The 16492-nt window shown below is 35.0% G+C and overlaps 1 protein-coding gene across 7 annotated transcripts in view; it reads right to left on the reverse strand.

The window, feature by feature from the left end:
• LOC115883226 overlaps positions 1-16492 on the reverse strand; it is a 426275-nt gene that overhangs the window by 36010 nt on the left and 373773 nt on the right. For 6 of the 7 annotated variants that reach the window (XM_030901551.1, XM_030901550.1, XM_030901553.1 and 3 more), the window contains one exon: positions 2042-2173. In XM_030901551.1, the coding sequence (XP_030757411.1) occupies positions 2042-2173 (132 nt within the window). Of the gene's footprint in view, positions 1-2041; positions 2174-2397; positions 2662-16492 lie in introns of those variants that run through there. The other variant, XM_030901554.1, reaches the window with a different exon arrangement.

A 16492-nucleotide genomic window follows, 5' to 3' on the forward strand; every position in this document is an offset into this window, starting at 1 on the left:
TCTTTTGCGGATTTCAATGCCTACTTCTTGTTGGTTTGTAAGATGAAGCAGGTCGGTGTTACGTATGGTGTCTGGCCAAAAGATTTTAAGTATTTTCCGCAAGCAGCGATTGATAAACACCTGTGGACGGTTGATGGATATTTTTGTCACTCTCCATGTCTCGCAGCCATATAATAAAACTGGTATGACGTTGGAATTGAATATTCTTAATTTTGTTTGTATGGAGAGTTGACGGGAGGTCCAAACTGATTTTAGTTGGCCAAAGGCTCGCTGCCTTCCTGATCCTGCTGACAATATCCGCGTCTGCGCCACCGTTTGCTGTTACAATACTTCCCAGGTAAGTAAACTCTGTTACATTCTCGACATGTTTGATTCCTTCATTGAATGGAGTGTTGTTGTTTGTGTTAATGCGCATTGACTTTGTTTTGTCGATGTTTATGCTTAATCCTACTTTGTCTGCTTCTGTTTTTAGACGTCTGAGCATAATTTCCATGTCTTTGAAGGATTGCGTTGTGAGACAGATATCATCAGCATAATCAAGATCCGTCAGATGCGATGTCAGAGTACATTACTTCCACCTACCACAGCAAACATTACTTCCCCTAATGTTTGCTGTGGCTTTAGTCAAAACGCTGTCAAGCACGATATTAAATAAAAGCGGCGATAATGTGCAACCCTGCTTTACTCCTATCCCTAAGTTAAAACTATCGCTGGTTCTGCCGTTGTGCAGCACATTGCATTCTGTGTTTCTGTAGAGTTCCTTGATTATATTAATTAGTTTTTCCGGAACACCTTTTTCTTTTAGAGTTTTCCATGCCATCGCATGGGGGATACTGTCAAAAGCTTTGACAAAATCTATGAATAATAAGAATAAAGGTGACCTAAATTCTATTGACTGCTCTATGATAATGCGCAATGTGTTAATATGGTCAATGCACGAGTGGTTCGGTCGGAAACCAGCTTGGTTCTCTCTCAGAGTAGGCTCTATATAGGAGTTTAACCGTAAATGAACTATCTTGAATATTATCTTGTGAATGGTGTTTAACAAAACAATACCTCTCCAGTTGTCACAGTTAGTGGTATCTCCTTTTAGTGGTATCTCCTCTGTTACGGAGTAATTAAACCTTTATATAATTGAGCAAACACGTAATATGCAGTAACCAAGCATCACTAAATGCTGAACTAAATAATATTAAAACATTTGCTTCAGAATGTTTACCCTGAGAAATATCTCTGTCATACAAATACAAATACAAATTTGTGACGTGTAGGGACTATTAGTAATACAGAAAAGCAGTTTCGCGAGCTAGGACATGTAAGGCATATTAATAAGCAAGTAAACAACTTGAGTATGATACTTAAATTTGATAAAAACCCGCACACTTCTAATTGACAAGTAGTAAACAAATTTGGATAACAAACAAAAAATGTTTAACCTTTCAGGGGGTATATCTAGGGGTGCCAACCGTCCTCATTTCAGAGGACAGTCCTCTTTTTGATCCTACTGTCTTTTTTTCTCTGGCGCATCGAAAAAGTCCTCTTTTTTATACAAAAAATCTTTTTCCACCAAACTCAAAATCTATAAAATTATCGTCTATCAAAACAATGCTTAATAAAATTGCCAATCTGGCAACAGCATGTCTTTTGCTAGCTTCACTCAGAAAAAGAAATATTTACGTACAAGAAATATTGGTGAATACATTAAGAAAGTAAAAAAGACCATTATCCGTATAACGTTTACATAAATTTTGGGTAAACTCTGGACATATTTAAGTGAGGTTTAAACATTTTTTGCCTGTCCTCTTTTTTTATACTCGAATCCTCTATTTTTAATTGTAAAAGTTGGCAACCCTAGGTATATCTGCCCCATCATCACAATCAAAATACAAAAATAATTATGAAAAGCTTTTAAAATGTAACTACTTCGAGAACTTTACAGCAAAAAAACATCTTTTTTTAAATGTTAACACCCGATATTTTTAAAATTTTTGATTAGGTACTTAAAATAAGCGTCGTATGGCCTGTTACAATTAGAACTTACCGCAATTGATTCCGGTGGGTATATGATAAAATGCCGAAGAGTGAATCCGAAACTGTTGTTTTGACGTTGAAGATACAAACTTCTAGCACCCTTACTACCACGAGGCAATGGTACCACGCCAGGTGGAACAACCTGTAACAAAAACAAACATATTTTTATAAAATATACACAAACAAAGCAAAATATAATCCAGTCCAACGTTTATCCACAAAGTGAGATAAAAATGTGTTATCTTTACGTACACCAATTAAAAATATTATGATATACATTTATCTATCGAAAACCCTTCAAGAATAGGTATACAAAACAATATTTAATATTTATTACAAAAAAAATTGAATTTTGAAAAAACTTACACGAATATTTCGTACAGCTTCATGATATTTAGTCAAACTTGACATAGTATTATCCAGAATAAAAAAAAAAACGTTTTTCTAAAGCACACACATTTAAACAGAAACCATAAAAAAACACAAGCTATATTTAAAAATGCGCTTGTTTGACCGTTCACACCATGTTCACACGATCACTCAACACGCACAGTTGCCGCACTTCGCCAGAACAATACAACAAACAAGAAATATGAACATTTAGATATTTGACGTGACTGAGAGTGATTTAAAACAATCTGCCGGCGTGAACGATAAACATGACATCGTAGTGGTTTTTAGATAAAAACTGATAAAAAAAGATACGGAAAACCAATCAATGGTTATATGTATATGTGTTTGGCCTCAGTAAATAAATTCAATAATCTAATAGCAAATATTGGTTCCTGATAGTGGAAACATTGTAATAAAATTCGTTGGACAAGTATATGTCGTGGCAGAATTCGTCGATATTCTTTGTCAACAGATACAAAAGGCACATATCTAAGACAAACTATTTTTTCCCAGAGAATGAATCTGTATCCCTGTATTTTTTCCGGGTTATCTATTTACACCTTGATATTCAAATTCAAATTTCTTTATTAGACCCCATTAAGTTTTACAGAATAATATTAGTATTAATAAATATGTGTCTAAAGGGATCGCACCGCGATTAAAAAACCGATACAATGGCACAAAGTGCAAGAGTGGTGCGACCCCAAAATATGTTTGATATATGTTTTACGATACCATTCAAAGATATTAAGATACACTTTGAATCAAATCGACAAGCCGAAGACAGCCATACCATCCTTTTCTCTAAGCAACTCAAGGCACTTTTGAGCCATCTTCTTGCATTTAATAATGAGCGTATTATTATTAGACATACATACTGCCATTACTCGCTGACGAGTTTTTGACACGCATCAAAAGATGGTCACGCAAGGCGTTTTCTTTCATGAGCTTTTCTGTGACTGAAAAGCTCGATACGTGATGCTATCTGCCTACCGCACTCCGGACATTCAAAAATCTCATTGCTTTGTTGTGTCTTAATTTTTGGTTATCGCTGTTAACTGAGTTTATTCACTCATTCTGCTTGTTAATCCCCTTTAAGTTTACGTGGAAAATATCCTTGTACCTTTTGAGTTGTCCACCCGGCCTCCTCTTACCGTCTACAAGCTCACCGTAGCAGAAATTTTGGTATGCGATTTTCTTGCATTCTGCATACGTGACCAGCCCATCTTAACCGGGACTTTGTAATCATTACTTCAATCACCACAACTTACTTCAATGTACCACTTTGGTACAATTTTTTAAAGCACAACAAAATACATCTGCAAATGACTTTAACCGGTTTGGTCGCTGTGAATTTCTTCATAAATTTCTACATAAAAAAACTTCCTGGAGAAAGACACAAATCGAGACGAAAAACATGAAATAGAAATTCAGAAAACCCAATTATAAGTATGTATAGGTTGAAGAAATCTAAGTAATTCTAATACTACACACAATACTTGGAAAACTTTAAAATATAAAATAAAAATCTAAAATTTTATTAAAAAAAACGCAAATATAGAAGCATGTTAGAAACAGTAAATTTTCAAGTTTTTTTTTTGGGTTATTTAATATAGGCAACGCTATGGACATTACAACGTTTATAATACGTCGTTAATTAATGCGGATTTTCTCCGAATGGTATCGGTAAGCGCGTTTAATGCAATATCAACGACAATAATTATTAAATATCTATTCATTTTCGGTGCGCGTGGGAAATAATTATTGTACCAAATCATCCTGGATTTGAAAATGTAGTACCACTGTACCAAATAGAATTAAAAGTATCAAATTTGGTACAAATGTACCACTGCGGCAACACTGTTTTCTAGAATATAATCGGCACGGACACGATCCCCGTTGTCCACTCGGTGTAACATATATTGAAGGCCCGGACGTGGCCCGGTGTCTACTGCACGGAACGTGCCCGGCTCGGGTACGGCCCGGTGTACCATGAATCAGCCTTAACTACCCTTATTCATTCGATACGACAAAGACCTCGAGCTGTTATTGCCGCGAGAGATACACACTATTAAAATTATTATAAAATTATTGTTTTTGTCAATATCAACAATATTTTTGTCAATTTTGTCACGTGCAGCTCGTAAAATAATAAATAGAATAATTCAAAAAATGAAATTGTTAGGAACACATCTAAGATTACAGGAAAGTGTTTTTATCCAAAATGCCAGTGTAATTTTTTCCACAAGGCGTTTGAACTTATTGCTAAAAACAACGTTTTGATTTACCCCGGTATAAACCCACCTAACCAAAGAATATAAGCCATTAAAATAATAAAAAATAATGCCAATAAATTTATCTTCACACTAATACCATAAATAATAAAAATAGGATTACAAAATAAACAGTTATGTAACATCAAACTTGGTCAAATTTTTAGGGTGGCGCGGCGGAACTTTGTGCCGGTGAGTATATTTTGAGGAATGCTGCTAACTAATAATCAATTATTCAAAAAAAAATCAACTATAAAATAGACGTCTTCATATTTTACATTACTTAAAATATAATTTTCATATTTACAACCCTCTATATCCACAGAATGTTAAAAGCTTCCGAGTTAATAAGAAAAAATGAGCGTTACGAGTATAAGCTTAGGACGGACGATGCAGTTGCCAGATTGGAATGCTCCTGTTAACATTTTACGATGTTTTACGATAATCATATCGCTTTGATGTTAAAAAAACGCGTATAAAAGCGGATTTAGGATGTAATAAAATAAAGATTATGACCCACAGGTGAACATACACGTAGTATAACTCTGTTACTGAAGATATTTACTTAAATACTGGGTGATACAGCGTTCGGAAAGAGTTTCTCCCTATTCTTAAACTACTATAATTCATATTCTAATACCAAGTGGTTTTTGATTAACGTGACGAAGTTTTCTGCACATTTAAAGCTTTCCCAAAATTATAATTGTCATTATGATTCTATCCACATATTTTATAAGACACTCAAAAAAATTTCTTCGAGCTTACGACCGAGAAAAACTCACTCGCACTCAACGCACTCACTGAGTGCGCCGAGACGACAACCATTCGAGACAAAAACTTCGGTATATCTATCAATCGGTTTTAAAACGTTTAACGTAGTTTTAAAACGTAATAGGGACAGCATGTGACAAGTGGATTTTGATAAAACTCGCTTAAATTTGATTGGCTGTGATTTAATATTTTATTACATATTAGTAACAAAACACTAATTACCGACAACATTCGACAATGATTAGCTAAAATACACATGTTTATAAAGCAATAACCTAGAACAAAGTCTTAATGGCCTAGAAACCAGATATTCGAAAAAGATTCACAACAGATGTTTACTCTCCTTACTTAAAAACATTTTAATTAAACGTATTATTACTCAATCGAGTTGCTGCACGTTTTAGCGAGGTTCTCGTAAAAGAAAAACCTATTTTCCGCCATTGCTGACGCACTGCACTTTTAACGACCAATCGTAAAACAAGTGAAAATAGAAAAGGATCAGCTAGGTTATTCGAAACGGGCATTAAAAATTTTCGATATTTTTAGAATATCGCTTATAGGTATGTAGAGGATCGAGAACACGCAAGTTAAAATCAATTTATTTTTTACGAGACTTTGCTTAATATGTCTGTATATCAATATTTTGTATTTTAGGTTATGAATGACGAAAAAAAGCAATGTCTAAAGAATACATATAACGCCCATTTTTTTGGATGTAACGAATGAGTCATCAGTTGGTCATTAGCGAAAATTTTTTTTTAAATTATGTCTTTATTTTCGAGAAAATTTAGTCCAAACATAAATAGACTTAAATTTAGTGTTTTTATTTTGCTCCAAACATAAGGAATATTTGGTTAATGTTTGACCATCAAAATCTTAAAAATAAAGAAGTTGTCTAAAAATGTGCTACAATACGGATATAGTATAATCCTTTATCTTTAATTTCCTTCTTTTTTATTTGTGTAAAAATACCTAGCCAGTTTTACCACAAATTACCTATAAAGGTGCGTATTCATTATCCGAACGAACGAATGAAAGTGCGGTATATTTAAGGTGCGTATTCATTATCCGAACGAATGAATGAAAGTGCGGTATATTTAGACGGGGACCGAACGCATGCGGCCGTTCGTTCGTTCGTTCGCTCGACCATCCGTTTCGAGTCGGTACATCAAAGGCGTTCGCCAACAAATGCCTCCGGTCTTCTCGTGCGGTTCTATCGTACGGTCCCCGTCCATACCACTAGCGAACATTCGTTCGTGCGGATAATGAATACGCACCTTTAACAGATGCGAAAGAACACCGAATTCCGCGTTCAGGTTTCTGTGACCTCCAGAAAGAGTTCATAGACAATCCGCATCAATGTATAGTTTGGGTTATTATTTGTTTGGGTGAAAATAATCTGCACCAATATGTTATCGAGGCATACAAAAAGGTCCACAGACTTCCAGACATACGAAAAATCAAGTCCATTTAGCGTGTGTCGCAATTTTCACACCTTAAAAAATTAGTTTTTTTTATAGCTATAGCAACTGCAGCGACTATGAAAAAAGCTGTGTGATTTTCATAGAAAATAAGGGTACCTGTAATTCATTTGAGAATGTTATAAATCGCTAAAAGAGGTTTCAAATCTCTTGGATTTCTATTAATATTAAATAAGTTTTATTAAAAATTGAACTAAAATTGTTAGTATCATTAAAAACAATTAAAATTCAAAAATTGTATCAGTCAAATTTCCTCATTTAAGGTGAATATTAAAGTAAATATAAATACAGCTCATTCTAAGCTCTACTTATCTTTAAGAAAAATTTAAATCATTGTTGCAATTGGGCCTTAATGCCATTTCGAATGAACAATAGTATTAATAATGTACATTATAATAATAATAAATTTTATATCATAGTGTGTATTAAAACTACTAAAACACTTTTAAATTGGTATTATATTAACAACTTTTGTTTTTTAATCCAAAAAAAGTTACCAATTTCCTCAATCAAAATATTTGTGGTCCTGAAAAGGACCTTCGTTTTCCCATGTTCGTCAAGGTAGGTAATGGGTAAACGGTAAAAAAACAGGATAATGATATTTAAAAAATTACAAAAATTGTTCAAAAGTGCCTCCCTCTTGCATTAAACAATAACCCAAACGATCATAAAATCCCCTCCTCACATTGGATAACATATCAGGGGTGACAGTGTCAAAGGCATTAAATATTTTCTGCCTTAACTGCTCCAAGTTTTGAATTTCTTCATGGCCGTAAATTTTAGATTTTATGTACCCCCATAAAAAGAAATCATTCACCGAGAAGTCAGGTGAAATTAAACGTCAGGCTAAATAAAACTGTCATTTTTGAAAACTTGTCAAAATTAGGACACACGCTAAATGGACTTGATTTTCCTATGTCTCGAAGTCTGTGGACTTTTCTGTATAATCTCACAGTAATTTAATAGATTGCTCGTCATATTATATCAGCTCGTAGGAGATTAGGAAAAAAAAGATATTTATAGTATAAAAAATTAATTTATTTAACAAAATTTAATTAAAGATGTGACAAAATAGTTACATTTCTATTGGTTCTATCGGACTTTTTGTAAACTTTAATGCATAAAATATTTTCAATCTAATAAATAATTTAATGCATAATAATTTAATGCATCTGTTATAGGTAATTTGTGGTTTTACATAAAACGTTAAATGCCGAACGCTTATTTTGCTACTTTTTCGGACTAGTAAATGGACTCTTAAGAAAAATAAGTGCCACAGCACTGTTTGGAGGTATGGTAACACAAACCAAACCAAACCACTCACACTTTTTTGAGCCACCCTGTACAAATGAACATATATTTTTCTGAAATACGTCCTAGTATACAGTTTAAATAAGCACTAAAATTGCTACTTTTTATTAACGTTAAAAGTTGAAAATATAGTGTCTGTCAATATGATTCGAGAAACACGTCCATCATTTTTTTCTATCGATGCATGAACTGTCAATGCAAAGCCCTGTGATATGTTACGCTTCATAAAGCATGTCATCATCTGCGTCTGTTACTTTCTATGCTTCTTAGGCTTGACTTGATAAAAAGCACACGGTCACATAAAACGTGCATTAAGATACAAATAATATTCATATCGTTATTTATTTACTGTACTTGTACCTACAGAGTGATCGTTTTATGTTGTTTTGGTTCATTATACTTCCCAAAATTAACAATAGAATAAATCAACTAAATAAACTAAGATAAAGACAGTAGGGTAACTATGGGGGCGATTGATCCAAAAATATTGTGATCCTCTTGTGATCCTTAGATTGTAGAATGTAGAATGAGTAAAAGGGGAGGGGGGAGGTTAATCACTGCGACCTTAAAGATCTATTGTACCCCCCTTCCTTGAGCCATCACACAGTCTATAACCCATCATACCCCTGTTGTAGAGGGGACAGGGTATTTCTCCGAGGGTACACACTCTTCCACGGTTAGAGTTTGGCCCTCCGTGCCGCTCTTCACAGTCGAGGAGCTTGCCTCCGACTGAGGAACCCGTGAGGTTGAGACTGGACTCGGCTGGAGGATCTGTCTCCATTTCCTCCACCTCTTTAACTTGGTCACTCCTTAGACCTGATACCGGTGTTGTCCCGTATCTATAATAGAGGATCTGTCCCTCTTTCTCTAGGAATGACATTGAAGAGCCTTATTTGGACATTTCATAATTTTCATCTGCCTTTTCGTTACCCTTGTGACTCTCCTGCCCTGGTACCCATGCTAACGTAACATTGCTATGCTCACCCAAAGTGTTTAGAGCATACAGACAATCCCAAACTAATCTAAACCGACACTTTTAGTCAAACATTCGAAATATAGTCCCCACCCTGTACATCGTTCTCAAAAACGACATTCTCCAAATTAAATAAATGTCGACATTATCATTTCCCCGCATGTGACAGGCATTTCCCTTTGCAAAGTGTGCCAAGACCGAGCGCCAATGCCAGTCGACCTGCGAGAAGAACGAAGAACGGCGAAGACCAGAAAAAAAAATCGGCAATCTCCGAAATCTGACGCTGTTTTTAACGGACATCCCGCCGACCAATCGGACGAGCCATCGGCGCTAATTGCCACTCTAATTGGACCAATTAGAGGCGTCCCGCAGTTGGAAAAGTATTGTTTTGCCGGGTATCGAGATCCAATTAAAACAGCGCGCCGAGGCAGTTTGTTTTCTTTTGTCCGTTGTCGATGGTATACCGATGAGATCAGGTAAATTGAAATTTAAAATCTAGAACACCTTGCTTTCGGATTATTTTTTGTTATTTAAAGTACGGTTTCCCGAAAAAATTCTGAGCATTTAGAAATCTATTTTTTTTTTGTACAATGACACTGCGTAATCTAATTGGAAATAACCTTGTCAATGGCTTGGATGTAGTCTTCTAGATTCTTGAGTTATGCTTTAAGTTGGTTTCCATTTGGAAAGCAAAACGATACGCACGGCAACGAGAATACCAAAATTGACTACTTGGCGTTCCGCTAATCGAATAATTTCGCTTACCGCTTTGAAAGCGTAACGTTTTTATGTCAAAGTTACAGAATTCGGGCCCTGGTCAAGTTAGTGCTTGCTCCTTTTCTATCTAGATCGTTTGCTTTTTCATTATCTTCTATCCCTTGATGAAAATTGGCTAAAGGCTATATGAGATAAATTATATTCTAACACACGTTTTACAACATTCCTACCAATTCCTTGCCTCCGAACGAACGTAAGTCACCTCAGAGAACCAGAATAAATCCTGGACGCGTCTCATGCTGGCAGAAAAATTTCGCGCCGTAAGTCAAAACGTCGCGAACCGGACCGACATAAATTCAGAAGACGGATCGCCGAGCGCGGTGCGAAATCCGCTCGGGATTATAAATTTAATTTTAATATGATGGTCGTACGGTTTAATCTGGCACCGCACTGAAACATTCGTTACGATCGGTGAAAGATTTTCGGCGATAACGCGCTTATTGCGCAGCAGTGATGACAATTCGATTAATCGAAGCGATGGGACAAATGTATCTTCGGTTGCATTACAGACAGAGATGTTCTAAATTTGACTTAAATCAATTTTTATTATGCACTCACCGGCACGAAAAACGGGCACCTTAAAATTTTGATGTACTTTAAAGTTTAATATATTTTGTTCTAATGTTCCGATTTTGATATTTTTTAAGCAATTTGTAGCTAAATTTTTAGAAGAAACAACAATATAAAACATATTTTTAACTGTAATTATTTACTAGACTTTAGGATATTTTCATAGGATACAGCCGAATTTTGCCTTCTTCCTAAACTTCTTCCAACTCTGACCATTAAATATGGTTTTGGTTTGATTAGATATGAGCAGCGACTCCAAATTTCTTTCCAGAAAAAAAAGACTTCAAAATTCCTGATCTTGAAGTATGTTCTTTAGATTTGAAGACAATTTTGATACACAATTTCCTGATATTATGACAGATTACCTCGGAGATACCAAGAGCGAAGAATCTTCAAAAAAGAGAATATATCTTTATGGGTAGTACTATTCATGTACCCATGAAAATATTCTTTAAGATTCCCAATTTAATGTATTTCCTTTAGCTTCGAATGTTACAGGGTGGTCAAAACTGTATTTCGGAAACTTCGGTAGCATATTCTGCAGATAAAAATAAGTAAAAAAGTTCGTATAAACGTATGTCCTAAAATTTTTAATTTCGGAGATACAGGGTGTAGAAGTTTTATTTTTATTTCGATTTTTTCCAAATCATTTCTGAAGTAACGCCATTAATTGGATGAAAATAAGTGTCTAGGAGTTTTTTGACATGAGAAATTTGATTTTGATGTCAATATGACTCCTATTTGTAGGGGGCGCCCCCTACATGTGTTTTAACGGTTTTGAAGAGTAATAACTTTTTGTCCGTACCTGTATAAAACTATTGAGTGAAAAAATATACATTTCTGTGACTTTTTACGTAAAAAATTGATTTATTATTATATTTTATGATTTCAGTCTAATAACTATTTAGTCAACATGTTTAATTATTAATGTCAATGATGATAGGTATTGATAATTTCGATTCCAAATATATCGAGAACCATTACTCGTAGCGATTTTTACCAAGGGATCTTTTTCACGTAAAAAAGGCCGTAAATCCATATTTTCTTACTCAATAGTTTTATACAGGAGTGAACGAAAAGTTATTACTCTTCAAACCAGTTAAAAAATATGTAGGTGGTGCTCTCTACAAGTAGGAGTCATATTGACATCAAAATCAAATTTCTCATGTCAAAAAACTCCCAGACACCAACTTTCATCCAATTATTGACGTTACTTCATAAATTATTTGGAAAAAATCGAAATAAAAATGAAACTTCTACACCCTGTATCTCCGAAATTAAGCATTTTATGACATACATTTATACGAACTTTTTTACTTACTTTTGCCTGCAGAATATGCTGCCGAAGTTTCCGGAATACAGTTCGGATCACCCTGTATACTGATAAATAATAATAAAAATAATAAAAGCTGACTGCCTTATTTCGCCTTGAATAAAAAGTAATTAAATTTTCATCGTTTTATCTCTTCAATATTTCAGTACCTGCATTGATCGTTAACTCATACAGTCTGGTCATAAAACAGTCTTTCTATAATCCAGCGAATAAAAATAGAAAAAAAATTGTTAGTTAATAATCATTTCAAGAAGGAAACCTAAAAAAAGTTGATTTGGGAGGAAAAAAAATTAAATCTACCAAAAAAAGATAATAAGAAAAATTGATAATGGTCCACCTCTTTGAGGAAATGAACAAACTCGACAATAATAACATAATAAAAGAAAAGAATGAAGACAGAAGATGATAAATATGCCGAATGAAAACGTATAATTTTTAATATTGTTTGATTGTTGCATTACCATCTAAAAATAATATCACCAGCGACACCTACAGCGATTAATCTTGTCTTAATACATTAACCGACATTAAAAAAGCATCGTTTATCAAATAAACCACAGCTAAAAATACGTAAAAAGAGCCATTTTTCTTCCAGCCAGCCTCGTCAAACCGCTAAATCACCATCGAAAAGAGGAAAAAAGCGAAACAATCGTACTCGCTATCGTCGTCTCCATCCATCCGGCCGAAATTGGAAATTCAAGTCGGGCCCTGGCCGCTAAGGTGCTGCGCGGAAACCCACTGGCCCAAAGCCAATTATCCACTAAATATGGACAAGCTGCGCGAAACGGAAAAAAACGTTTACGGGCGTCTACGACCGCCTGCCTGCGTGTGGTCTCGTTTGGCGTTGCCCATATTCAGGAGGCGGGTGATGCGAGCCAGTCTTCGCTGCTGCAGTCGACGCGTGTCAAAGACTCAAAGGATGATGGTAGGTAGGTAGTAGGTAAATGGGAAAGTGAATAACGATGCCATGTTCCTGTTAAGCACAATTACGGGCTGAAATGCTATGGAAAAATAACGAAAGAATGGTGACATGTTCTAAAAAAAATAGTTGTAATATTACAATTAGTTGTATTATTACAACTAATTTTTAACTTCGTAGACTAAAAAAGTTGGAAGGAGGTTGAAATGATAAAGTATTTTATAAAAAAAAGATGTAAGACCGCAAGAGACTTATATGCTTGGTCTTGTAGATTGTATTGTGTACCCCTTTCTTGAGTTATAACTCATCATAAAGTCTCAAAGCTTTGCAAAAGCCAGTATCTGAGACGGTTTTACAGAGTTCATCTCCGATATCGGTCGTACCAAAGCATGGCACGAATGGTTGTCGTCTCGGCGCACAAAGTAATCACGTGTTCTAGTATTTCCCCATTTTCCCCACAGAATCTGCATTCGCCGTTGTTTCTTAGCTTCATTCTACTGAGGTGTTCATTAGGGTGGGTCAAAAAAATCGACTATTAAAGGTTAGGTTAGGTAGGTAGACACCTCAAAAAAATTATCTCCAAGTATGAGCTCTTAATTCTAATAGGAAGATCCCCCGCCTTTCAGTTTTCAATTTTTTTCTTATTATTGGAAAGAAAAAATCATATCTCGGTATTTACTATTTGGAAAAAAATATCTCCTGATACATTTGTAGGAAATTGAATTCTCTACAAAAAAAGTTTCTTACAATTTTTTGTAAACCTCGCCGTTCGAAAGTTATTAAAAATGTTGAAATTTGATTATTTTAAGACATATTTGGGACATGAACGTCGTATGCAGGGACACGAACGTCGATATAATATATGCCTGCTTTATAGATTATAGAAAGACCTTTGACTGTGTGTCGCACCAAAAACTTGCCGAGGTTCTTAGAACCACCGGTGTGGATGAGGGGGAACTGTGTATTATCACCCAGTTATACTGGAATCAGACCGCAGAGATCAGGGCAGATGGCGAAAGGCGAAACATCTCATGAAGTAGCAATTAGGAAGGGCGTCAGGCAGGGGTGTGTATTATCCCCACTCCTTTTCAACATCTAGTCGAGGCGGTATTCCGTGAGGCACTAGAGAGTTGAGGATGGTATGTCTCAAAATCAATGGTACCCTGATCAACAATATTCGCTTCGCAGATGGTACGGTCGTACTGGCTGGCAACATTTTACACCTTCAGAACATGATGGACTGCATCGTTGAACATAGCATAAACTTGTTGTATTTTCCAAAACACCGGGAAAAACTGTCTTCAGAATTAACAACAAGGTGGTAGAACAAGTATCGTCCATAAAGTATCTAGGAGCCCTCGTTAACGACGCTTGTGACCCCAAAACTGAAATTTTAGCGAAGATCGAACAAGCCAGACGTACTTTTGCTTCCATGAAAACCCTCTTCTCCAGCCAAGATCTAAGCCTCGAACTGCGCATATATATGCTGCGTTGCTCTTTCCAGTATTTCTCTACGGCTCTGAGAGTTGGATACTCAATCGGACATTGGAAAACCGCATTAACGTTTTTGAGATGTACTTGTATCATCGTGTGCTGCGTATATTGAAATTTTCAGAGGTGCGGTTTCAGGCACTATCATAGCCAGTTGGATCGCCAACCTCCGAGGGGAGACGGCGCCGGCGCGGCGGCCTAAGAAGAAGAAGAAGACATATTTCTTTTTTCTTATGAATTTTATAACTCGTTAACTCGTTTCTTATGAATTTTATAACTCGATCATTATGATACGCGCAACCCATGGTTTTGTAGGAAATTCACTGCTCTACAAAAATTATTTGTTATGATTAGTCGATTAAATTAACCGATTAAATTAGTCGATTAAATTATTAATTCGAACAATTCCAATGTATTTTATGAGTTTCGGGAAAATTTGTAAAAATTTCAGTTTCAATGAACAAAGAAATGTTTTAAACTTTTTTTCTAGGTTTTTTTTAGTCCTGAACATGTTTGGGTACATTAAATTTCGAGTAAATAACATTTTTTTGACAAATTTAATATAAAAAGTATTGATCTAGAACAAAAAAATCACACAATTTAATGTCTATAATATAGACATTGAATTGTGGCCTACGAATGACACTTATAATGAAAATAAAGAATACTTCGATCACTCGAACGCAATAAAGACAACTTTTTACAATGTACGATTATGTTAAAAATGTTAAAAATTATATCTCAGTTGATAATTAAATAAAAAAAAACTTTTTGATAAAAAATTGATTTTTTTTTCTTTCTTCAGAGATATTTTTTCCAAGTAGTAGATATCCAGATATGAATTTACAAACCAAACTGAAAGGCGGAGGACATTCCTACTAAAATTAAGAGCTCATACTTGAAGAGATTTTTTTAAGGTGTCTACTAACCTTTTTTCAGAGTATAAAGTGAAAAAAAATAGTCGATTTTTTGACTCACCCTAGTGCTCATTGAGGAGACAGTGTCCTGTTAAAAACCCCGTGACAATCCGAAGATTGTTCTTGCTTTGCTTGGTCTTGGTCTACGGAAGTCTTGAATTGGTCGGTCTTTATCCAGATCTTGCTTTCTGTGCAAGACCAAGACCAGTCTCGCTCATCACTAAAAGCGAATAACAATTATTAAATCTAGGTCACGCGAAATTATTTTTCCTCATAAAAAATACGAATGTCAAAGATTACTTCTTATAACGAGAACCAAGTGCAGACCTGGGGCGATTATAGTAAATACGATATATTAATTCAAGGGCCAATAAACAAGCCTTCGACTGTTTAATGAATCGACCAAAACGGCCTACTTGTTATTCAAGCCGGCGGCCATGTCGCCAAGCCGTCTGCGTGTCTAGCGACGTTGCCGCGACGGTATAATACCGTCAATGTTAACAACATACAAGACGTTTTGGCCCTCGCTCGCACACAAGCAACATCTGATATTAAGTTGGGTAATTTTAATTAATTATTTTAATTTAAATGGTTTCCTTCCTTCTTGTCAACGAGGAAGTTATTTACGTAAAAATCGATTAATGCAGGCAGATTTAATCTTTGACGGTTTCAGGTTTTTTCAGTATTTGTTCAGGGTACAAAAAGTAAAAATATTAATTAACAAATTATCCTGTCTCTTTTAAGAACTACAGAGAATGTATTTAAAAAAGGTTGTCTTTTATATTTTGCATATAGCACTTTTAGCATTGTATACAGGGTGAGTTTTCTACGATGTTCTCTCTATGGGTATCTCGGAAACTACTGGAGATAGAGAGTCGGTTAAAGGAGAAAGAATTGCAGTTTTATGGGGTCATAAATATGCGCCTTTCAGATTTTTGAAAAAGTTCATGGCTTACTAGATATTTAAAAAAAACGAATTTCGGCTATTTTAAAAATTGTCCTAATTCCATTATAATCTATTTTAGACAAAAAGTTTTCAGATAAAAGTTGTAGATAATCACATCCTTAATGAGATTATGTCCTCCGTTTCTTTTCTAAAGCCTCTCATTTTTGACATATGACAGAAACATATGTTTTTAAATGGAAACCATAGTTGGCCATGGCTTAATAAAAGCGCCATTTTTTAAGCTTTTCAGCAATATAAGCCATAATATGTTTTTTTTTTCGATAAATTACTGAGTTATAGCTAATT

Source organism: Sitophilus oryzae, unplaced genomic scaffold (assembly GCF_002938485.1).
Source record: "Sitophilus oryzae breed Bouriz unplaced genomic scaffold, Soryzae_2.0 scaffold_183_pilon_pilon, whole genome shotgun sequence".
NCBI lineage: Eukaryota > Metazoa > Arthropoda > Insecta > Coleoptera > Curculionidae > Sitophilus > Sitophilus oryzae.